Consider the following 22,999-nt stretch of genomic DNA (forward strand, 5'->3'; position numbering starts at 1 on the left):
AGAGGAGATCTCCGGGGAGCAGGTGCCTCACAGCAGGGTGGTGTTTCCCAGGAAGGTCAGTGATCCCCACTGCCATCCTTTGACAGCGGCTCAGGGCCCTCCACCCATTGCTGGAGGGGCCAGCTTTGCCTTCCAGCATTTTTTGCCCATTTTCCCCCACTCTGCCCTCAAAGTTCAGTGGTTAGGAGGTTTTCAGGTGCATCCTGGCCCCTCCTGTTTAGACCTTGGCTAGGAGATTGTTCCAGAGCATCTCTGCTCTGATAGTCAGGGGAAAGGCAGCTGCTACGTGTTCAGTTTTGAAAGCCTTTCTATTTTTGATCCTTTCATTTATACTCCCTCAATGTGATAACTGCTTCACCAAGGGCTGGGTTTTTTTCACCCAGGCCTTGGAGTACCAGAGGAAAACGTGTCTTTAATCAGATGATTAAATTTAAACAAGTTTTAATAGATATGAGCAGAATCTCCCATCCAGCTCTGCACCTGGCATCTGGGAGTGCTTCCACACTGGTTGTGTGGCCGCTCTCCTGCGGGGAGAAAGGGAATCCAGCCCGGCCTGACATGATCTCAAATATTAAATACAGACATTGTCCTTTTTTTTGTGTCAGGGTTCATTCCAGGATCTTTCCCCTGGGTCCCAGGGAAAACAACAGCTGAAGGCAGAGGAGGAGACATGTGAAGCAGAGGTTTTCTTCTGAGGTCTGTTTGAACACTTCTTGATTGTTTTCATCATTGGGTGAGTCTGAAAAGAAGCGGAGGCAAGGCATGGGAAGCCTTAAAAAGGAGAGTTTCCTAGAGTTTGAGTGTGGTGCAGGAAAAGGAAGTCATGGATCCCCCTCAACTTCTCCATGTAAATGTCACAAAAAGATTTGGAAGTTGTGCTCCTGCAACAGGGATGTGAAATGATGCAAAAGGCAAAGAAAGGCACATTCCAGTTGGAAATGAGGACATGTCCTAACAGACAGGGTGCTCAGCCACCCGAACAAGCTGCCAAGAGCAGCACTATCTTTGTATCCAGGGAAAATGGAGAGGAGCCTTTGTGAGAAGGATGCTTTCATGGAGAGACGAGTGATCCGCTTCCATAAAGCCATAAGTCACTGGAAACCTATCGACTGCGACGTGCAGGAGAGTGAATTCCCTGATTTAACAGTCCCTTTTGGCCTTAGAATGCATCCACCTATGATAGATGGCAGAGACATTCCTCAGTGGGGGAGAGGTGGACTCGTTTCTCATGGAGACACAGAGGACGAACGACAGCAATCCCTGTGGTCTGTTACTGCCTTACCCCTTTTAGGGTTGGAAGACAGGTGAGTTCCCAGGAGGGGCAGAGGGAGTTAAGGGGTGCAGTCCCACTCCATGGGCATTGCAGGGCAGGGAATCAGGAGTCATCCTCATTAATCGTGGTGCTCATCTCAGCTTCCCTACAAACACAGGACCAGCCACCCCCTCCAGTCACAGCAGCCCCTCCCCAGTTTCTTCTGGGGCTTCAAGGATCATGGGAGGGCAAGGCCAGGTTTCCTGGAGTGGGAGTGCCAGCCTTGACCCAGCTCAGACTCCCACAGTGATCCTTACTCAGCGTCATTCCCAGGCTGGCACGCCAGGTGGGATCAAAGGGCAGGAAAACTTCCACGTGGGCAGTTCTGTCATGTCCCGGGAGCGCCAGGAAAACGCAGCTCGGAGCTGGGAACACGTGTCCTTGCACTGTGGAGCAAAGAGCAAAGGTGCCATGGACCCCTCTGCTCTCTCCATGTGCTGGGCAGGTGCAGACACAAAGCTTGTCCCTCACATTCCTTCCGTCCCCTCCGAGCACCATTGCAGAGGGGATGGACACCAAGGGTGCCCAGCGTGTGTCTGGAGCTCCAGGCACTGAGAAACGCAGGACAGGGCTGGGTCTCAGAGCAGGACATGAACTTGCCACGTGGATGAGCTGGAGGGGGAAAGTCCATCAGGAGCTCTGACAGCAATTGGAGCAGACAGCAGTCAGCAGGGTGGGAAATCCCGACTCAAAATCCAGCTCCCAGGCGGGGAACAGCTCCAGGAGGGGGGCTCAGGGATGTGGGCTCCAGAGGGAGCACCTGCTATGGAAGAAGGGGGAAACTGGAGCCAGACTGGAGAGAAGGGAGCCAGGAGGAGGGAAAAGGACCTGTGGGAAATTAAGGTTTGTGTGGAAGAGGCAGCTGGTCACGGGATGTGTTTCCCTGAGCCAAGTCCAGACAGTCAGGCCGGGCGGTTAGAGGACCACAGGCCCATCTCTTCCCGGTCAGATCCCCTGCCCACCTGCTCACCCACTGGGAAATCAGAGAGGAGGTCCCCGCCAGCCCAGCCTTCCTGCGCTTAGGATTTCGTGATCATTAATATTTTATTTTTTTTAAGCCCTACCAAAGGCCCAAGTAAATGGCCGCCGGGCAGCCACACTCAAGGTGGCCGCTGCACCGTGTTGGGGCGGGGCTGGGCACCGCCCTCCGCCCTGCAACGTGGCCATGCCACACTCAACATGGCCGCCGCGCCGTGATGGACGTGCCTGGGGACCAATCAGTGGGCGAGGACGGGTGGGGGGCGGGCCATGACGGGCGGGGCGCGCGGTGATAGGCGCAGGGCAGGGTGCGCTGTGCAGTCGTTGCCGCGTGGCGGCGCTGCCCACCGTGTGTTGGCAGGGAGGAACGAGGCGTCCGCCATTACTGCCCGCAGCCTCGCGTCCTTCCCGCTGCCTCCTTCAGGACGCCAGAGCCCCGCCAGTACCGCGGGTTGTCCAAAAATTGTCGCCTACGGGAGTTCGTGGTGGGAGGAGCGGGGAGCTGTCCGAAAATTCGAATTTACGGGAGGCGTTGGTGGGCGGAACGCGGGGAGCGAGCAGTGGAACTGGGGGAGCTGAATAGGGGCGTACCGAGGCACTAAGGGGGAACGTTTTAAGCGACGGACCGCGGCGCCGGAAGATGGCGGCGGTGCCGAAGGTACCGGGATGGCCACGGGGAAGGGGACTGGGAACGGGGAAGGACGCGGGGACAGAGGGGAGGGGAGGAACAGGAACGGAGGCGTAGCCTTGCTCACTGGGAGTGCTGAGGCAGCCCCAGCCCTGCTGCTGGAGACCCTGATCCGACCCTGGTTTGGTTTCGGAAGGAAGTGTGGGGGTGATCCTGAGGGGATCCAGACTTGAGATCGTGCCCTGGATCTGTCTGGGTGCTCCTGGAGCAGGGGCTGAGACACCCACACACTGCTGCCCATCCTCACACACCCAACTCGATTACAATCCTTGTCTCCGTGGTCTCTGTCAGATCCCTGTCCCTCTACACTGAGCCATTTGGGACATCGGTGTTTATCCCCCACCCTCGTTTGGCGACTGCAAAGCTCTTTGCCCGAGGGATGAGCTGTTTCCTCCATCCGTGCGGAGGTGGGACAGGCCCGAGGGCTGTTCATGGACTATCCCACCGTGTTCCTGGGAGTGGTGTCCAAACAGTTCTGGAACTCTGTCAGGCTGGTGCCGTGCCCAGCACCCCTGGGGGAAGAACCTTTCCCTGATCTTCACCTAAACCCCTCCAGACACAGCTCCAGCCCTTCCCCGGGTCCTATCCTAGAGGTGAGGTAACCTGGAGAAAATTCCCAGCAGATCTGCCACCGTGCTGTGTTTTAACCCCTGCAGGTGCTGTGCTCGGAGAAGGGAGTGTTGCTCAGGCAGGTGTTGGCCCTCAGCAGGTGAGAAAACATATGTGACCAAAAAATTGCCTTTTTTTTTCCTGGTTTTTCCACTAATAGTGGAGTTAAGACTTTGAGCTGGGAGCTGAAAGGGCTGTGGGATGGGGAAAAGGGGGAGTCTTTGTGCTGATGGGATCAGGCTGTGCCTTTGGTCACATATTTTTCTGTAAGGGAGGGAAATCAGAGTTATTAATTATTATATTTTTTCCTACAGAGCAGCAACAGCCAGAGAAAACCTTCTGTGTGCTGCAGGTAAGGTCTGTTGTCAATCTAGTTTTGAGGCAAAAAATTATTTCCCTTAAATAAATATTAAACATTGGATCATTTTTGTTGCATTTTGGGAGTTTATTTAGCCAGTTTTGGACTGGTTAAATAACCAGAGCAGGTGCTCTTCCACATCCATATGGTTTTTTCCTCAGCATTTTCTTATTTTTGCCCTGTTTTGTCTAAGCAGGAGGTGTTATGTGACCATAATTTGGGGCCCTCAGAGGACCTGCAGATGTTTGTTTGCAGCTGGAAACACATTTGCTCTGCTTTCATTTTCAGATGGTGCACTCCTGGCTTCCCACAGATCCTACAGATCCCGACCTACTCATGGAATTGGCAGGTTTAAATACCTGCTCCCAAAGGAGGTAGGCAGAAGGACTTCCCTCTGTGCTTCCTTCCCAGGGTGATCCTGAACCCTGTGGATGCCCATCCCAGAGGGCCAGGCTGGATGGGGTTTGGAGAAGCCTGGAACAGGGGAAGGTGTGCCTGCCCATGGCAGGGGGTTGGAATGGGATGAGATTTAAGGTTCCTTCCAATCCCAACTTTTCCATGATTCCATGAAATACCCTGTAGAAATGCTTCCTTTTGTCCAGCACATTCCAGCTTTGGAAGGGAAGACCCTACTCCTGAGGTTAATTAATAATTCAGTTTAACACCTGAATGTTGGGAGCTGGTCTCACTTGCATGTAACCTTTTCACACTCCTTGAGATTTGGAAAGACGTCCATTTGTGTGGAAGGAGGAAACAACAGGAAGTCAGCTGCCTTTTAGGCAGGAACTGAAATAAACAGCAGGTTTCTTTCTACTGGTTTTACTCCTTCCTTTCTTCCTCTGGAAGAAATGAATCAGAGCACGAGTGTGTCTTCTGTGTGAGGCCATCCAAGAGCTGAGCCTTAATTCCCAGCATTGCTCAAACCAGATACACTCTATTTTATCTTGTTGTCTTTTCTTTTGGAAAACAGCTTCCAAAGAGGAGAAAGGAAAAAGTGCAGATGAAAGAGATCAGTGCTGGCACTGAGCACCAGTATGGAGATATCAACATCCAGATGACTTCCTATGATCTGTGCCTGGTGGAGCATTTTGCTCAGTATGTGCACAGGCTCTGCAACCGTCTCTCCATCCGGGTCAATGAGAGGTAGGAGGAAATCTGTCCCTCTGGGCTATGGCCCCCTGCACATCAGGCCACACTCCACTCTCCCTGGGGGATTCCCTTTTGGGTGTCAATCCAAACCTCTCACCTGCCCTGTGTTCTCCTTTTGTCCATCTGTACAATTTTGGATGCTTTATTTAGGAGCATCGATTTTTTTCAGGCACTGACTTGAACAGATTCCAAGGAAAAAGATAGCTGTTACATCTCCTTCCTTTGAGGAAAGGGCTTTAAGCCTGTGGGTGCAGAGCCTGGGAATTGCTGACATTAGCTGCTGGTTTTCCTTCATGGTTTGTGATCCAGGCTCTGCACACCACCCTGCTTGTCCAAACTGGAACAGCTTGGGAAAGCCCTGAAGGTGCTGGGTGAACTTCCTGCTACTTCAGTTTAGGAGAGGATGCTTCAGGAGCACCCTAGTTCTCCAAACCAGGTGTATTCCAACAGCCACTCCTCTGGCTGAAATGCCTGAGCACTGTCAGAGCATTCCTCAGGCAGCCGCTTGCTGCCTGAAGTGGTCCCAGGGAGCTGCAGGCATTGGGAAAAGCTGCCAGCAGGGAATAAAACCAGCGGGGACTCTAAAATGTGTGCTTTTCCCTTGTACCCTCTGAGGTGGTTCAGTGTGCAGAGGAAGAAAGGATTTGCCCTTCAGACTGGGAATTGAGGGGAAAAGAGGGGCAGGCAGTAGGGTGGAGCTTGGATGTGGGAATGGGGGTGAGGAAACTGAGGTGTCTCAGCATTGAGCAGAGTCTGATCCACTCCCAGTCACATTCCCATTAAAGCTGAGGTACAAACATATTTTGAGTGGTGCATTGCAGCAGCAGATTTTAGCTCTGTCCCAAAAGACAAGTCAGAACTGTTGCTTTTCTTGAGCTGTGAAGAAGTTAAAAGTTCTCAGGCTGGTGTTTGTGGCTAATCCAGGTTTTTGCTGGCAGCAGTGCTGCAGAGCTTCCTCCTTATCTCTTTCCAGCAAAATGCCCGGCCTCTGCCAGCACATGATTTGCAAGATGCATCCTTTGCATAATTAATTTCCCCTGAAAAGTTAATCTCCTTGCCCATTCTCTGCTGGGGAGGGTGATTCATCCCTGTACAGCAGTGCAGACATCCTGCCTGTGCTAAGCACTGCCCTCTGGCTCCTGCAGCTACGCCATGCCCACCAAGACCAACGAGGTGCTCTTCCTGGAAGAGAGGGGATCCAAAATGCAGCTGGATGCAGTCCTTACCACCCACCAGAGGGTTGTCCAGGTAGGAGCTGGGATCCCATCACAGGCTCCACAAACTGCTCAAACATGTAACAGATGGAAGGCAACATTTGGGCACAAATGGAAGCAAAAAGTCTGGTGAGGTTTTCTGCTGAGTGTTGCTCCTAAACTAGAAGCCCAGGAGGATTTCCTGGCTCTGTGTTTCAGGCAGAAGATTTATTATCTATTTCCTGCTGAATAATTGATATGAGGGGTAGAAAAATCATGTTTGGGGATGGGTGAGTGGAGAAACTCACAGGGCTGGGTGGGAGATTGGGAATTAGGAATTGTTCCCTGGGAGGGTGGGCAGGCCCTGGCACAGGGTGCCCAGAGATGCTGTGGCTGCCCCATCCTTGGGGGTGTTCAAGGCCAAGCTGGAACAACCTGGTACAGTGGAAGGGGTCCCTGCCCATGCCAGGGGGTGGGCGCTGGATACTCTTCAAGGTCCCTTCCAACCCAGAGTGCCCTGGGATTGTTCTCCTTCAGCTCTGGCATTTTTCTGCTTTCAGATCCGCGGTTTGAGCTCGACGTTTGCTCCCATCCTGCTGGAAGTCATTCAGAGTAACCAGCCTGAGGGGGTGCACCTGTTGATGAAACAGGTAGGGTTACACTTCCCAGTGCTTCTCCTTTGGGAAGCAGGGAAAGGTTTGTGTGAGCCTGATTTGTGGTGGTTTTCCTTCCCTCCACAGCACACGGAAGCCGATTTCAAGAGCCGGCTGAAGTCTCGACCAGAGCTGGAAGAGCTGCTGGCAGAGATGTCCTGAGGTGAGGAACAGTGTGCTGCCATCCATGGGCTGTTCCAGCCTCCAGAGGGTGCTCCCCTGAGCTCTGTACTGGTAACTCTGTGTTTTGGGAGGCATTCCTACTGTGTGCAACCAGCTTGCCTCAATAAAAATAAACAATGTGTTTGTTTATATCTCACTGGTTTGTACTGGGAGCAAAGGTGCCACAATGGAATGTGGGTTTGCTTTCCTTCAGTTTTAGTTGTTGTTTCTTTTTTGTTTTGTGGTTGTTTTTTTTTTTTTTTTTTTTTTTTTTTTTTTTTTTTTTTTTTTTTGTTAATTCCTGCCTATTTTGCTTTTGATAGGTGGGAATTTCTGCAGAAATCTCTGTGCATGAATAATGCTTGTGCTGCAACAGTCCCAGGAATTGTTATAACCAAATTTGATGGATGTCAAGAGAAACTGTTCCAGAAACTGGTTTGTTTGGAGGCTTTTTCTCCCCCTTTCTAAAGACCAGCTTGTGAAAAAGAGGGAAAATAACTCCTTTATTTACACTCTTCCCCCAAACTGGTGCTGTCCAGGTGTTGCTTGTGCTTCCATTCCCAGCACCCCCATCCCTGGGAAATAGCCTGGAACCTTCCTTCTGACAAAAGCCATGCAAAAAAGCAATTTTATTTTCTTTCTCATGGCTTATTTGCCAGCAGGTGGTGGTCAGATGAGAATCCATTTTTCTCCCATTCCTAGTTTTTCTGTGGCTTCCCAGGAGATAAATCCCATCCTGTGGGACGTGAGGTTATCACTGCTGGCAAAAGCCTTAGGATGGCACAGAGGACACGGAGTAAAAATCCATGGCAAGGCTGTTCTGGAGCCAATACCCAGCCTGAGTGCCGTGAATGCCCCTGGACTGGGACATTTTGGGCTGGAATCCACCGAATCATCTTGGTTCGAAAAGTCCTCTAGAATGACTGAGTCCAAGCTATGCCAGTCCCCACCTTGCCACCAGCCTAAGGGCCCGAGTGCCATGTCCAGTCATTCTTGGACACCTCCAGCAATGGGGATCCAGCCCTCCCTGGGCAGTCCTTTCCCACGGTTAAAACCCCTTGTCCCACCTGAATGTACCATGGCACAGCCCGGTGCTGTATCCTCCAAACCAGCCATCCCCTCCCACTGGCACAGACCAGGCCGAGGGCTGACAAACTCCAGATTTAATTTCCCAACAATTCCACCCGGCTTTCCAATAAATAAAGCCGGAAAGGAAGGGTGCTGTCTGTCCGGGGTGTCAGTCCGGGGGCTGGGCCGGGCCGGGCCCGCGCTGCCGCTGCTGCTGCCGCCGGGCCATGCAGGCTCCGAAGGCGCGGACCTGCTCCTGGCAGTGCCGCCAGTCCCGCCGCTCCGCCATGCACTCCTGCAGCTGCCGGTGCTGCTCCAGGCAGCCGCTCCGCGCGATCCTGGCGTCCAGCGGGTCCTCGCCCTCCTCCGCCTCGCCCCGCGCCGCCGCCGCGCCGCTCCAGCCGTGCCCGGGCCTCGCCATGGGGCGCTGCGGGCGCGGCAGGCGGCGGGGCCCGGTGCCTTAGGGGACACTCGGAGGGAGGGAGCCCTCGGCACCCCGCGGGCACCTCGCCCCAGCCCTGGGTGCCCAGCGCCCTCCGCAACCTCCCGAGGGTCCCCGTTCCCCAGGGATGTCCAGCCCCCTCCTCCCCTCCCGAGGGTCCCCGTTCCCCAGGGATCTCCGGCCCCCTCCCGATCCCCTCCCTCCCCAGATGGGCGCAGCCCCCGTACCAGCGCAGCGCGGTCCCTTTAAGGCGGGAGCTCGGCACGGCACTTCCGGGATGTGGCGCGACAGCGGCGCCGCTCGCTGATTGGTGGGTTTCTCCCCATTCCGCTCGCGCGAGGGTCGACGGGAAGTAAAGAGGCGGAAGTACGTGCCGTTACCTCGGCAAAGATGGCGGCGACGCTGCGGATCCAGAGCGACTGGAGCCGGGCGCTGAGGTGGGAACGGTCCCTTTCTTTGTCCCTGTCCTTGTCCCGCTCCCTGCCCCGCTCACGGCCGCTTCTTCTCTCTGCAGCAGGGACGAGGGCGAGGCGTGGCTGAGCTGCCGCAGCCCCGGTGAGTGGCCTGAAGAGGCCTCGAGGGAGGCGTGAGGGCGAGACGGGATCAGGGAGGATCGGGAGTGGTCTGGGGGTGAGGGGTGTTCAAAGAGCAGAAGCGGATGGGGGTGCCTGTGTGTTAGCAGGGAGCGGGGCTGCTGCGGTGCCCTGCGGTGCCTTGGTTTAGAAGGGACTGAGGTGGTTTGGGGATCCCTTTGGTTTTAAAGGGCGTGGGGTCATTTAGGGATTCTGGGGGCGTCTGAGCTCCTTGCGGGTGCGGGAGGTTGGGGTCCCTGTGGGTGCTGGGGCTGACGGCTGCTGTCCCCCCCACAGGGAAGGCCACCCTGTATGGCAGCGTCACCCGGCGCGGGCTCAGCTCCGACGGCGTCCCAGACATCGTGGCCTCCGAGGGATTCGTGGTCGGGGAAGTCACCAAGGTGCCGGGGCTGGCGGGAGAGGGGTTGGTGACATTCCCCATGCATAAAGGGGGCTGCTCTGACAGCCCAAGCTGTGACCCGTGCCCTGCATAGTCCCGTCCTGCTGTGCAGAGCCCTGGAGCTGGTCCCCACCTTCCCACCAGGAGCAGCCATCCCTTCCCACCTGCATCCTGAGGAGATGAGCCCTGCACTGACCCTCACTGATTTTCAAACTCTGGGATCCCGCAGCTGGGTCCAGTCCACAGTTCTACCTTAGCAACCTCTCTTTCAGGACTAACAGCACTTCTAATGCCTTTTTTTCCTTGTTTCCCCCCCCTAGAAAAGCATCCTAATTTCTTGTCCTCATGAAAATGTGTCCACAAAGTTCCTGGCTCCATACACAAGTTTTTGCAGGATTCATCAGAAAAGTGTGAGTAGCTTTATGGGGTGGGAATCTCTGGGTGTGACTGGCAACTCTCACATCCCTGTCTGTGGTGTCCTCGCAGTGAGGGGTGGCCTGGAGTGTGGATGTGGGTCTGAGGGGTTGCAGTGGAGATGGAACTGTGATCTTGGGGTTTAGGAATTTAGGTGTTCCCACTGGAATGAATACCCTGGACCATCCCACTCCTTCCCCACTCCCCCTGCAGCAAATGGGGATTGAAGGCACAAAAGACAAAGTTTAGGGGTTGAGATAAAACAATTTACTGAGAACAGCAATGCAATTAAAAAAGCAACAGTAGCAACAATATTAATTAACAAAATGTACAGGACAGGGAAGAGATCTGCTCACCACAAGGAACACAAAACCCATGCAATTGAATATCCCAAATGTGCTCCTCCCTGCTCCTGTAAAAACTAACCTTGTCCTGGCCAGAGCCAGGACATTCCTCACCCACCATTCTATCCTGTCCACTCATGCCCAAATCCCACACCACCCAGCTATGTCTATAGACACAAAAGCACAGGAATCATTCCCTTAATCAAAGGCTGTCTCTCCCAAATGTCTCAGGATACGTGTTTTTATCCATTATACTGCTTTTTCTTGTCCCCAGTGGATTTCCAACCCCTCTCATTGGTATCCAGGGGCTTTTTTAGCTGACTTTAAATTCTTCTGTTTTTTTTCTCCTGCTGCCATTTTTTCACTTGTACTTCTAAGCCTTATGAAATCAATCCGGTCCATTCTTTGAGACCTTGGTGTGTTCAGCACTTTTCCTTGGGAGCTCTGTTAAAACCCTGATCTTTTCCAAGGCCTGGCTTCGTAAGGCTGTGAGTTGTTCCTTGCAGAGATGCGTGCAGGCAGGACGGCGTAGTCCCGGCAGATGGGGCAGGTGCTGGAATGCTCCTGGAGCCACGTCCTGATGCACTCCCTGTGGAATTCATGCCCGCACTCCAGCTCACACGAGTGTCTGCCCAGCTCCTCGTGGCATATCGAGCAGGGATCATCACCGCAGGCTGCACCTTCCTTGGGTGTTTCCTCATGGGAGGAGCTGTCCTGTGGTGGGGAAGAGGGTTTCGGTCTGTAGTCCCAGATGAAGGCCTTTAATTTGAGCACCTTCAGGTTCCTGTTCCACGCGATCGATGACAGCGCCTCGGCGTAGAGCGGCGACGCGCTCCTCCTCAATGCCTGCCACATGTCCCAGGTGCAGCAGGCTCTGTCCAGATCATCCAGGCACTGTCTGTTCTGTGCACTCCCAAAGAGTATGTCAGCCACGGATAGTTCTGTCAGGTACTGCACCCCTTCCAGCCTGGTGCTCCAGCTGTCCCTCTGCAGCAGCAGCTCGTCGGCGGTGTACGCTGCCCTCACGCTTCCCACCAGGCGCATCCAGAGGCTGTGCCTTCCTGTCCTTCTCCCTAGCCCCCTGTCGATGGCCACGTCCCGGGACAGGCATCCCAGCTGCTGGGCTTCATAGCTGTCCAGCAGCACATCCATGTGGGCCCCTGCAAACCAGCACTCGTACAGCCAGAGCAGCAGGGACTGATCCGCGCGGCGGGTGAAACGTTCTCGCACTGACTGCAGCTTACGCCGGGATTCGCTCACTATCTCTGGCTCTGGCTCTTCCTCCTCTTCCAAGGACTCTTCATCCTCTTCTGAGGACCCTTCATCCCTCGCTAAGGAAACTAATTCAGTGTTGGATGTGTTCTGTTCAGGAGCAACTGCTCCCGGCATGGGTTGTTCCTCTGGTGCAGCTGCAGTTTGAGTGGCCACAGTGCTTGTTGGTCTGCTTTCCTCCTCCTCCTCCTCCTCCTCTTCCTCCTGAGGGGACTGGCTGGTATCCAGCAGTGCCCGATACAGAGTAGCCAGGGCCCAGCAGAGTGCAGTTAGTTGCTCCTCCCTGCAGCCACCACGGCGTTTCTCTTTCAGATATTCTGCCGCTTTAACGGGGTCCTGTATTTGTTGAGGGGTGAACTTCCAAACCACGGGAGCCGAATACTCCTTCAAAATCTGGCCGATTTTCTCCCACCTTCCCTGCCACTCATCATTATCCACTCTCTGAAAGACCTTCCCAGTAATCTGTTTTGTAACTCTGAAGATGAAGTAGACCATGAGGATGATGTAGACCGCAGGGAGGAGATATAGCAGACAGAACAATGTGCTTTCTTCAGTATTCAGAGGCAGCTCAAAAGGTGCTTTAAGAGGCTTAAAGGAGTTAAAGGAGGTGAAAAGGTTGTGAAAGTGTTCATCCCCTGTTCTCCCCACGGACTGGGAACCATTATTAATGGTCTCCCAGAGGTAGTGTATGACGCCACACGTTGATACCACAAAATCCATGCACACAAGAATCTTGAACCATCTCTCTAAACTGTTAAAGTGCATTATCAGGACCACACAGGGAAATATAAACCTGTACAGGTACCACTCCACGAAGAGCTGACTAAGCCTCATCGTGACCAGCGACTGTAGCTAACACGCCAAACACTCAGCTCAAGGGCAGAGCTGTCCTTATCTCGACCCTTGGTGCCGCTGGATTGGTGGTTTGGGATTGGTATTCCCGAATTTAGCGCTCCCACGCTAATCTCGGTGGGAGGCTGCAGAGGGGAACCGGAGCAACGAAGGCAGCGACTCACTGGGAACAGCAGTGGGACAGGGATGGACCGCGGGGACCCGGCCGGCGAGAAAGGAAGCGGGAAAAGTGGGACTTTTTCCCGCCGCCGCACGGAGAGGTGGGATTAGGGAACATCCTCCTCCTGGCCCTGCCCCTCCTGCTGCTGGAAAGCTTAACCCTGTCCCGGCTAGAGCCCATCTGCATTTCTTATTCCTGTCCATGGGTTTTACTGCTGTAGTGGGCGTTTTTTTCCCCACCCACAGCCTGGAAATTCAATTCAAAAAATGCAATGCAAGTGCGGCTCACAGAATCACAGAACTGCTAGTGTCGGAGAAGACCTCTGAGATCACCGAGCCCCAAGCTGAGCCTGATCCCCACCTTGTCCCCAGCCCAGAGCACTGAGCGCCACGTCCAGCCCTTCTTTGGACGCCTCTGAACCTCCCTGGCCAACTCTTTCCATTGCTTAAAACACCTTTCCATGAGGAAATTCCTGCTGATATCCAACCTGGCCCAGCCTGAGGCTGTTCCCTCTGCTCCTGTCCCTGTTCCCTGGAAGCACAGCCTGACCCCCTGGCTGTCCCCTCCTGTCAGGAGTTGTGCAGAGCCACAAGGGCCCCCTGAGCCTCCTTTGCTCCAGGCTGAGTCCCTTTCCCAGCTCCCTCTGCCCCTCCTGGGGCAGACCCTTCCCCAGCTCTGCTCCCTTCCTATAGTAACACAGGGAAACAAAGGAAATTATTAGTATTTTATTGATTTAGAATGCTGAACAACTGTTTTATTAAAACCATATTATGTTATATTATACTGCAAAGAATACTAAAGAAAAACCCACGACTGTCTTGAGATAGCTAGGACACAGCTTTGACTCAATGGGCTAATTAATATAAACAACTATCACCTGAATCCAATTAGGAACGCTCCTCAGGCAACAATCTTCCTAACACATTTCACATGTGCAAAAACAGGAGCAGCAAGTAGAGCTAGGAATTGTTTTCTCTTCTTCTCTCTGTGCTTCTCTAGGAAAAAGCCTGGGAGAGAGAATCAGCTGTCTCTCTGTTCAGAGAATGTGAATGCCACACCTTCCCTGGACACGCTCCAGCCCCTCCATGTCCTCCTTCTGAGGGGCCCCAATTTGTATAAAGAACTGGTTTTGGTTCAGTGTTTCAGCAAATTTAGGCTGTGAATTTGGCTTCATAAATATCTCAAACTGCGTCTTGTGAGTCGGGCCAGTTTACCCTGAGCTGTTTTCTCATTTCTCATCTCTTTATAGGACCTCTTAGAAAAGTCCAGATTTCTCTTCCACCTGGGATAAGCCTGGAATACAACTGCTGCTTCTGCAGGCTTCTGCCTCAGCATCCCTTTTTCTCCTGGCCTTGCAGAGGCACAGGCAGAGAATGTACTTGGCAGGTCTCCCCCTGTACAGAACTAGGCTCTTGAGCAGAAATATTTATATACAGAATTATATAAAGCTAATTCTTGGTGCTTTTACCTTCCTGCAGATTACCTGCCTTGATATTTCCAGTGGTGGAGGACTCGGTGTGTCTACCAGCACAGATGGGACCATGAAAATATGGCAGGCTGCAAATGGAGAAATAAGAGTAAGAACATTTGGCTTGGATGTTTTTGTGTTGTCTGTGATGTTCCTGAAGGCCATGACTTTGGTCAGGCTGTCCTCACCCTGTGAAGAATCTGGCTTTTTAATGAAAAGCTAATTGAAATTAGGCATTTTGGAGGCTTTAAGTCGAATCTGTTGGAAAAGGTGGCTTCTCCCAAGGGGGGTGTTGCTCAGAGAGGTACTCAGGAGTAACAGGTCATTGACAGCCCCTATTCTGCATGGGAAGAAAGATTTTGGTGCTGGGGAAAAAGGATTTTGGTGCTGGATTAGCTGCATCCTGGCTTGTGGCCTTCCCAGTAAAGGGGGAAAGCTCCTTCTTGTGGAGTTTGACCTGTCAGCCCCTTGTTTGGCAGAGGATAAAGACATCTAACCCGTATTTAGAAGTAAATGTAGTATCTTTTGCTGTGTAATTAGCTGCTCAAAATGGCAGAGGGAAGGCCCAGAGTCACCTCTTTGCCCCAAATTCAGACCAGTCCATTCCAGCAGTGCAGAGCCAGAGGATTTGGGTTTAATCCTTTGCCCATGTGAGAATGCCAGGTTTCCCAGTGTCATAACTCAACAACTGCTCGGCACGAGGACGATGACAATGGAACTAGCACGTAGTTCTTTGTTTTTCCAGAGACTTTTGGAAGGCCATGTGTATGATGTGAATTGTTGCAGGTTTTTCCCATCGGGCCTCGTGGTTCTCAGTGGGGGAATGGACGCCCAGCTAAAGATCTGGTCAGCAGAAGATGCCAGCTGTGTAGTAACATTTAAAGGTCACAAAGGAGGTACAGAGCCCTTGAAATGCTTCATTTGCTGCGTGTGCACTTGCCTTGCACTCCAGGGCTGATGTCCAGTTGCCAGCCTGCTGCACTCTCTGTTTCATGTCTGGAATGTGGCATCAGATGCCCCAAACTCTACTCCAAATTTTCTCTTCCCTGGGCTGCCAATTGCTGTGTCCAGGCTCTGGTTTTCCATGTCCCACGAGGTGCTGGGCTTGATTGAGAGGTTAATAAACCCCGTGGCTGGCTGTCCTAAACTTTATTAACTCAAAAACCCACCTTGTGCTGAACCTGCCATTGTTCTTACATGATTTGGGAGTTGGAACTTGTTCTTCAAGGTGCCTTCCCACCCAAGCCATTCTATAATCTGTTTGTGGGTATTAAAAATGCTTTTGCAGCCATGTCCCCTAACCAAACCAGATGGTGTGGCAGAACCTTGGTCAGAGTGATGCTGCCAGTCACTCTCCAGGTGACCTTAGTCACTCTTGTTCCTCCAACCCAAACTGCTGCAGTCTGTTTGCTTGGCTTCTCCTGTCCTTTGAGCTTCTGTAGGGAAAGTGCCAATTAAATCTTCTGACCACCTGGCTGTTCTCTGCTAAGAAAAGCACTGTCATTTTTCAGATCCAAATTTGACAGCCCACGGTACAATAAAGTACTTAAGGGATCTGAGTGCCAGCAGACACTGCTCTTTGGATGTTGCTGTAGCTGGACAGCAGGGATGCTGCTTTTGGGATTATCCAGGGGTGGAAATGAGAGTGTTTCCAAGTGCCAGGCTCTTTTCTGCCCAAATTAGAGGTTAATTTTGTGTGGCACCAGCTCGGGCCAAGGTGAGGTGTTGCTGATCATTTGATTGATAATACCTCCCCTTTGTGCCAGATGGTGGTTCCACTCTGTGGGGTTTTCTGGGAGCTGCTGCCTTCCACAGGCACCTTTTTCTAGGAGCACAACTTGTCTGCGTGTGACTGCTGTCACTGGGGACGGTGGCCGAGTTGAGCTTGGGAAACGGGGTGCCTTTTTTGAGTCTGTATGGACACAGGCTTTGCTCTCCCGCAGGTATCCTGGACACTGCCATTGTGGATCGGGGAAGGAACGTGCTGTCGTGCTCCAGGGATGGCACTGCCCGTCTCTGGGACTGCGGCAAGTCCGCCTGCCTGGGCGTCATCGCCGACTGCGGCTCGCCCGTCAACGGCATCGCCGTGGGCGCTGCTGACAGCTCCCTCAACCTGGGCTCCCCTGAGAGACCTCCCAGTAAGGGCCTTTCCCTTGGAACCCCCTCATCTCCCCGGCCCAGGCTGCTTGGGTTGAGCCCCAGTAATCCCAAGTGCTGGGAATGCTGCTCCCCGCCCTTGGAGCACCGTGGGAAGGGAACAGAGCGCCCCAGTCCCGGGGGGAATGCAGCCCTATCAACCCTCATCGCTGCTGAGTGATGGAGACTGGGCTCTGCTGGGTGCTGGCCTTCCTGGTGTCCTGGGATCTGGGGGAGTCTGGCCACAATTCAGCTGGGGCCATCCAAGCTGTTGGGTTCTGGTCCCACCAAGGTTTGTTATGCAGCTGCTGCTGGAATTACCTGTTGTCCTTCTGCCAGGTGAACGTGAGGTGGGGACAGAAGGGAAAATCCTGCTGCTGGCTCGAGAGGACAAGAAGCTTCAAGGAGTTGGACTGCAGAGCAGGCAGCCAGTAAGGATCTGGGAATGTCAGAGCACTGGGATGGGAATTGAGCCAGGTTAAACCTAAACTGGAGGAGAGCCCAAATCCTGGTGCAATAAAGGGATACTCTCTCTCTTTCCTCCTGGACAGATTTTTATGTGAGGAGTAAGAATTGCTCAGGATTTAACTTGGGAACAGGGAAAACAGTATTTAAAATTAAACAGTGGCAGCTGTACTGTATTCCAAATAAATGACTGCTTCCCTCTCGTGGGTGTCCCACGTGCCTGACACTTGGTTTGTTCCCAAATCCCCAGGTGTTCCTCTTCACTGGATCTGATGCCTTCAACTGCTGCACGTTCCTGTCAAGCACCTACATCCTGGCAGGGACTCAGGATGGGAACATCTACCAGCTGGATGTGAGAAACACAAAGTGAGTGAGTGAGTGAGTGCCTGGGGCAAACAACCAGTGTTTGGTTGGAAAAGAGGGTCAGGCAGAGGGTGCTGCCAGGCAGCGCCACTTCCAAGGGGTGCAACCCATTGCAGCAGGAGCTCCTGAGCCTCTTGCATTATGTTGATGTGCTGTATTGTTATGTAAACATTTGTATAATTTTATATTTATATAATCTGTGTGCACATACGTAGAGATAAATTGGGCAGAAAGCTTCTTATCATCAATATTCCCCCCTCCCACACAGCCCATTTCTCTTCCCTCCTGTGGATCCCGACATTTACCCTGATCCTCGTTCCAGCACAGGACTGGAGCTGTGCTGTGGAGTTTTATTGCTGTTCCCTGCTAGCTCAGTCCATAGGAAAGAATCCTGGAATGGTTTGCACTGGAAGGGACCTTAAAGCCCATCCAGTGCCACCCCTTCCCATGGGCAGGGACACCTTCCACTGTCCCAGGTTGCTCCAAGCCCTGTCCAGCCTGGCCTTGGGCACTGCCAGGGATCCAGGGGCAGCCCCAGCTGCTCTGGACAGCAATCCTCATCCCTTGTTTCTGCTCCTTTTCCTAGTGCTCCGATCCAGGTGATCCACAGGTCAGGAGCACCAGTGCTGTCCCTGCTCCCGTACCGAGACGGATTCATTGCCAGCCAAGGTAATTCCAGGGCTGTTTTGTGCCCCTAGAAATCCTAGAATCAGGTCAAGGAGCCTTGTGCTCTCTGGGCATTGTCCTCTTGCCCCTTGGCTTTGGGATTTCCACCCTCCCCATCCCTCATACCCCTCCAGAACGGGCCCTCCAAGGAATGTCTCACTCACTGGAGCCTTTTCCCACTGGAACTTCTGTCTGTGGCTGGTTTCACTAATTGCCTGCTGTGCCTTCCTTGCAGGGGATGGCACCTGCTTCATCGTTCAGCAGGACCTGGATTATGTCCTGGATCTCACGGAGGCTGACTGTGACCCTGTGTACAAGGTGGGCAGCAGGGGTGTCCCTGAGGAGAGGGTGGGCAGGGGAAGGAGGCGCTGCCTTTACCTCAGGCTTCTCACCTCAGCACCTTCCTTCTCACAGCTGACTTCTGAGCTTATCTCTGTTCTTTCTACCTGAATAATCCTGATACTGTGCATAAACCAATCCTCTGCAGAATTCCCTGGCTTTATCTGCGTTGTGCAGGAGCTGGCTGGAGTGGTGGAGCTGGAGCAGCTCTGCTGTTCCTATAAAAAGGGTGGATAAAGAGTGCTGGGAGAATCCTGAGGGTAAAAGCAATGGTGCTGACTGACCCATCTTGTTCCCCTTTTATTTTTTTTTTTTTTTTTACTTTCTTCAGGTGGCTTCTTGGGAGAAGGAAATCTACACGTGCTGCAGGGATGGGATAGTGAGGAGATACCAACTTTCTGACCTTTAGGTGATTGAAGGGGCCAAATGAAAGAGAAGCGTGTGGGAAAGGCTCTTCCAAGCTGATTTTCCTGGGATGTGTGTGTACAAGTGTGAGGCTGTTGTCATGACCAGGCTCCACACACAGTGTTTTTGTAACAGGTCATATTTTTTCCTACTACACTGCTGGGATCAATTTTTAATTTAGAGAGGATCTTGTGTTGCAGTGATGTTGTGGTGGCATTTCCAGTGCGGAAAATACGCTGTTTGTACTGGGGGCAAATCAATAAATAAAGGGGGAGAGGGGGTGCAGTGAAAGTGACTGTCACACTATGGAGTGAAATAAACCTCTGCTTTGATAACACCTGTGTTAATACATGTGTTTCCATGGAAACTTGGGGATTTTTTTTTTAAGAAAAAAGAGATACGAGGTGAGGAGGGAGCGGGCCCGGCAGAGTGCGGAAGTGAGCATGAGAACTACACTTCCCTTGATGCCCCGCGCGGCGCGGACCGGAAGTCTTATCGCTATAGCAACGGGACGCCATGGGGCTGGACTACTACGCTGTGCTAGAGTTGGACCGCGGGGCCACTGCCGACGACATCAAGAAGGCGTGAGGGACCCCCGGCATCAGGGAGACCCCCCGGGCCGGGAGGCAGCCCTGGGCGTGGCTGGCCTTGGCCTTCCCCCTGCCCCACCGTGGGGAAAGGGTCTGGGGGTGTGCGGGGCAGCCCGGGCTGGGTGTGGGAATGGAGGGGCCGTGGGGGTACTCTGAGGGCTGGAGCCCCTCTGCCCTGCTCTGCAGCCAGGCTGGGAGAGCTGGGGGTGCTCACCTGGAGAGGAGAAGGCTCCAGGGAGAGCTCAGAGCCCTTGCAGGGCCTGAAGGAGAGCTGGAGAGGGACTGGGGACAAGGCATGGAGGGACAGGACACAGGGAATGGCTCCCACTGCCAGAGGGCAGGGCTGGATGGGATACAGGGGGTGGTGAGGCCCTGGCACAGGTTCCCCACAGCAGCTGTGGCTGCCCCTGGATCCCTGGGAGTTGCTCCAAGCCCTCTCCAGCCTGGGATAGTGGAAGGTGTCCCTGCCCCGTGGCAGGGGGTGGGAATGAGATGGGCTTTAAAGCTGCCTGAACCCGAACCATCCTGTGCCCCCCAGCTATCGGACGTTGGCTCTGAAGTACCACCCGCTGAAATGCAAGGAGCCCTGGGGCCCCAAGAGGTTCCACCAGCTGGCCGAGGCCTACGATGTGCTCAGCGACCGTAAGTGGCACTGTCCCCTTCCTGGGGTGTCCCCTTGCCCTGACTGCAGGGCGGGAAGGGGCTGTGAGCTCCTGATCCCTGGCAGGACCAGCTCCATGACCCACAGCCCAGCTGGGAACTGGCACACGCTCCCGGGACCCCTCTTCTCCAGCCTGCACCCCAACAAAAGCCGGACCTCAGGCTGGGGCTCTCCCTCCATTGCCAACACTTCCTTGTTCCCTAAGCTATGAAGAAAGGCATCTACGACAAATTTGGGGAAGAGGGGCTCAAAGGCGGCATCCCTTTGGAGTATGCGAGCGACAACCCCTGGAGCGTGGGATATGTGTTCCACAACAACCCTGAGAAGGTCTTCAGGGAGTTCTTTGGAGGGGACAACCCCTTTGCAGGTAGGCTGGGACACTCGGGGAGGGCTGGCTGGGGTCTGCCTGTGGCTGCCATCATTCCCCGGCGGCTGCCAGTTTTCCAGGAATGCTTCCCTGCCCAGCTGCCCTCAGACCCCTCTGGTGCTTGGAGGGCAGATCCTGACTGCCCCTAGGGAGGCCTGGAGGTGCATGCTCAGGCTGTCAGCTTTCCCCAGCCCAGCTGCTCTTGTGGCCCTTTCTGGGATTCCCATCCAAAAGTGGGATTAGGGAGGCGAGGCTGCCATGAACACTCCTGGAAAGAAAGCACACTTGGGGTGGTTCCAGGTGGGAGAGGGTGGGAGGTAAAGAGCGCAGAGCTCCGATCCCAGTGAGGGCCGTGCCCCTGCTCCCTCCCACAGAGTTCTTTGCCGAGGATGGCTCGGAGGTGCTGCTGCCCTTTGGGGGGCCCCGAGGCCGGGGGGCCCTGCGCAGGGACCCCCCCATCGTGCGGGATCTCTACGTGTCCCTCGAGGACCTGTTCCACGGCTGCACCAAGAAGATCAAGATCTCCCGCAGGGTAGGGGCTCTGGGGGTGCATTTTGGGGTCAGCTCTGCTCTCCCTGGGGCATGCTGGGGATTTGGGGGTGGCCCTGCCCCAGGAGCTTGTGGCAGGGAGGGATTAGCAGCAAACCCAGGAGGAGCTGAACCAGTGTTCTCCCCCCGGCTTGGTAAAGGGAATTCAGCACAAGAGGCAATGCAGGAAGCGAGGGCTGAGCGCAGAGATGGAGCTCAGTGTGTTCTGGGCTCCCACAATTCCATTTTCACACTGCATTCTGTCGCCTTTTTGTGCCCTTGGTGACCTCTGTCCCCCTCCTTGTTGTCCCAGCCCTGAGTCTCTCCTGCTCTAGGGCATGAGGAAACAGCCTCAAGCTGTCAGGGGAGGCTTAGGCTGGATATCAGGGAAAATTTCTGCACTGAAAGCATGGTCAGGCATTGGAATAGGCAGTAGTGGAGTCCCCATTCCCCATAAAGCTGTGTGGCTGTGGCACTTGGGAATATGGGTTAGTGCTGGGGGAACGTTGGACTCCATGGTCTTGTAGGGCTTTTCTGACCTAAATGATCCCACGATCTGATCCTATTTGTACCCGCAGCCGCCTTGGTGTGGAGTACAAGCCAGGCTTGCCCTTTGCTGCTGACCCTCCCTCCTTCCTTCCCTCCCTCCCTCTGTGGGCCCCTCCGTGTTCCCTGTGCCAGGTGATGAACGAGGACGGCCAGACCAGCACCATCAGGGACAAGATCCTGACCATCGACGTGCAGCCGGGATGGCAGCGCGGCACCAGGGTCACCTTTGAGAAGGAAGGAGACCAGGTGAGCACAGGAGCGCGCAATAACCAGGTGTGCAACCCCTGGAGACCGCCTCATCCAGGCAGGAACCCATCCAGGTGCCTTTGGGATGTCTCCAGAGAGGAGACTCTGTGCCTTCCCCGAGCAGCTGATCCAGTCCTGTGTCCACTCCATGGAAAGTTCTTCCATGCTGAAGTTCTGGTTTCCCACTCTGGCAGCATGACCCAACAGAGAGACTCAGCTCAGATGCTGAGGAGCCTGGATTTTCCTCAGAACAGGTTAAATTAAAAATAATTGAAAGGGCTGGTTTCCTTCCTGGCAGAAACACAGATCTGTCTGGATTTGCCCTTGGCTGGGCAGACATCTTGGATAAAAGACTCTTATTTTTCTCTTAAGGGAAGAAAATACCTTTCCCTTCTCTCTAGCCAGCTGAAAGCAGCAACAAAAGAGCAGCAATTTGTCAGTTTTCCCTGTGTCAAATAATTTTCAGGTTTCCAAGGACAGGTTGGATGTGGCTTGGGGCAGTCTGCTCTAGTGGAAGGTGACCCTGCCCATGGCAGGGGGTGGAACTGTGTGAATTTCAAAGTCCCCTCCAACCCAAACCATCCTGGCATTCCATGATTCTGTGGCCTTTTTTCTCCTCAATCAGGGCCCAAACATCATTCCAGCGGACATCACCTTTGTTGTCCAAGAGAAGCTTCACCCGAGGTTCAAAAGGATCGACAACAACCTCCTGTACGTTGCCAGCATCTCCCTGGCAAAGGTAAGGGCCCAGTGAGGGGACAGAGGTTCACCTTTGGGCTCTGGGGCTGCAGCAGCAGCTCCTGGAGCCCCTCCACGCCCGGCAGGCACTGACTGGATGCACCCTGGACGTGTGGACGCTGGATGGGAGGCTGCTCAACATCCCCATCAACGACATTGTGGAGTAAGTGCCGGGGAAAACGGGGCTGAGCGGGCACTTGGGAGGAGTTCAGGGTGCTCCAAAGCCTTTTCCAGCAGGTTTGGGGCTGCAGGAGGAGGCCCACAGTGGGTAACTCTTCTGGTCTGGGGCCAGGTTGCTGGGAGCAGAGGCAAGGAGAGGGCTGGGTGTGGGGGGATGCTGGAGCCTGGAAGAGGAGGGCAGGCCCTGGGTGAAGCTGGAGGAGCAAATAACCGGGGAAACCCAGGTGGGGCTCTGCAGGAGGGCTGGGGATCCTGGCTCTGCGTTGGGATCATGCCCAGCTGCCCTCAGCCCCTCCCTTTGCTCGGCAGCCCCACCTACTACAAGAAGGTGCCAGGGGAGGGGATGCCGCTGGCGGAGGACCCGCAGCGCAAGGGGGACCTCTACATCTACTTCGACATCGTCTTCCCCAAGAGGCTCAGCCCGGAGGTGAAAAAACTCCTGAAAAGCATCCTCCAGCCCTAGGGACAGTGGCCTTCCTCCTCTCCCCCCTCCCTCATCCCACCAATAAATGCTTTGGAGCCAGCACTGGGCCTGGGAAGTTCTTCCAAATGCTGTGGTCTCTGCTCTCCAGCTCCCACCCTGCAGCAGCTCTGCAGCCCTGGGGAGCCAAGGGAGGGTTTGGGGGGGATGCAGAGAGGCACCCACGGCTCAGCAGCCTCAGTGCTTCATTT

At 54.1% G+C, this 22,999-nt stretch overlaps 4 protein-coding genes across 4 annotated transcripts; 3 read left to right on the forward strand and 1 right to left on the reverse strand.

Annotated features, from left to right (window-relative positions):
* Positions 1-2,666: 2,666 nt before the first annotated feature.
* On the forward strand, positions 2,667-7,847 carry MRPL48 (mitochondrial ribosomal protein L48). Its single transcript, XM_084226641.1, has 9 exons — positions 2,667-2,948; positions 3,635-3,687; positions 3,902-3,939; positions 4,234-4,319; positions 4,916-5,088; positions 6,240-6,342; positions 6,848-6,937; positions 7,028-7,103; positions 7,426-7,847. Exons 1-8 carry the CDS (start codon positions 2,931-2,933, stop codon positions 7,100-7,102), a joined length of 636 nt encoding a protein of 211 aa, XP_084082767.1. The 5' UTR covers positions 2,667-2,930; the 3' UTR covers position 7,103; positions 7,426-7,847.
* Positions 7,848-8,053: 206 nt separating this feature from the next.
* Positions 8,054-8,913, reverse strand: COA4 (cytochrome c oxidase assembly factor 4 homolog). The gene is made up of 2 exons (XM_084226205.1): positions 8,840-8,913; positions 8,054-8,597 (listed from the first exon to the last, which is right to left on the reverse strand). Exon 2 carries the CDS (start codon positions 8,589-8,591, stop codon positions 8,340-8,342), a length of 252 nt encoding a protein of 83 aa, XP_084082331.1. The 5' UTR covers positions 8,592-8,597; positions 8,840-8,913; the 3' UTR covers positions 8,054-8,339.
* Positions 8,914-8,997: 84 nt separating this feature from the next.
* Positions 8,998-18,728, forward strand: PAAF1 (proteasomal ATPase associated factor 1). Its single transcript, XM_084226638.1, has 12 exons — positions 8,998-9,049; positions 9,127-9,167; positions 9,482-9,585; positions 9,905-9,994; positions 14,105-14,203; positions 14,840-14,990; positions 16,038-16,232; positions 16,570-16,661; positions 16,946-17,061; positions 17,645-17,727; positions 17,960-18,042; positions 18,395-18,728. Exons 1-12 carry the CDS (start codon positions 9,003-9,005, stop codon positions 18,470-18,472), a joined length of 1,179 nt encoding a protein of 392 aa, XP_084082764.1. The 5' UTR covers positions 8,998-9,002; the 3' UTR covers positions 18,473-18,728.
* Positions 18,729-19,924: 1,196 nt separating this feature from the next.
* DNAJB13 (DnaJ heat shock protein family (Hsp40) member B13) lies at positions 19,925-22,790 on the forward strand (the record flags this gene model as incomplete). The annotated part of the gene is made up of 6 exons (XM_084225608.1): positions 19,925-20,086; positions 20,461-20,618; positions 21,296-21,409; positions 22,035-22,148; positions 22,234-22,310; positions 22,637-22,790. The coding sequence occupies exons 1-6, from the start codon at positions 19,927-19,929 to the stop codon at positions 22,788-22,790; spliced, it is 777 nt and encodes a 258-aa protein (XP_084081734.1). The 5' UTR covers positions 19,925-19,926.
* Positions 22,791-22,999: the final 209 nt, after the last annotated feature.

This window comes from Fringilla coelebs, assembly GCF_963513975.1.
Source record: "Fringilla coelebs genome assembly, chromosome: 2".
Lineage (NCBI taxonomy): Eukaryota > Metazoa > Chordata > Aves > Passeriformes > Fringillidae > Fringilla > Fringilla coelebs.

What these genes read in the sequence shown, in the direction of transcription:
- MRPL48 (XM_084226641.1), top strand. An exon ending in AAACCTTCTGTGTGCTGCAG is followed by an intron (nt 3,940 to 4,233) that starts GTAAGGTCTGTT and finishes TTTCATTTTCAG; the next exon opens with ATGGTGCACTCCTGGCTTCC. An exon ending in AATACCTGCTCCCAAAGGAG is followed by an intron (nt 4,320 to 4,915) that starts GTAGGCAGAAGG and finishes TTTGGAAAACAG; the next exon opens with CTTCCAAAGAGGAGAAAGGA.
- COA4 (XM_084226205.1), bottom strand. Translation starts at nt 8,591, where the DNA reads ATGGCGAGGCCCGGGCACGGCTGGAGCGGCGCGGCGGCGGCGCGGGGC.
- PAAF1 (XM_084226638.1), top strand. Translation starts at nt 9,003, where the DNA reads ATGGCGGCGACGCTGCGGATCCAGAGCGACTGGAGCCGGGCGCTGAG. An exon ending in GCTGAGCTGCCGCAGCCCCG is followed by an intron (nt 9,168 to 9,481) that starts GTGAGTGGCCTG and finishes TCCCCCCCACAG; the next exon opens with GGAAGGCCACCCTGTATGGC. An exon ending in CTGGATGTGAGAAACACAAA is followed by an intron (nt 17,062 to 17,644) that starts GTGAGTGAGTGA and finishes TCCTTTTCCTAG; the next exon opens with TGCTCCGATCCAGGTGATCC.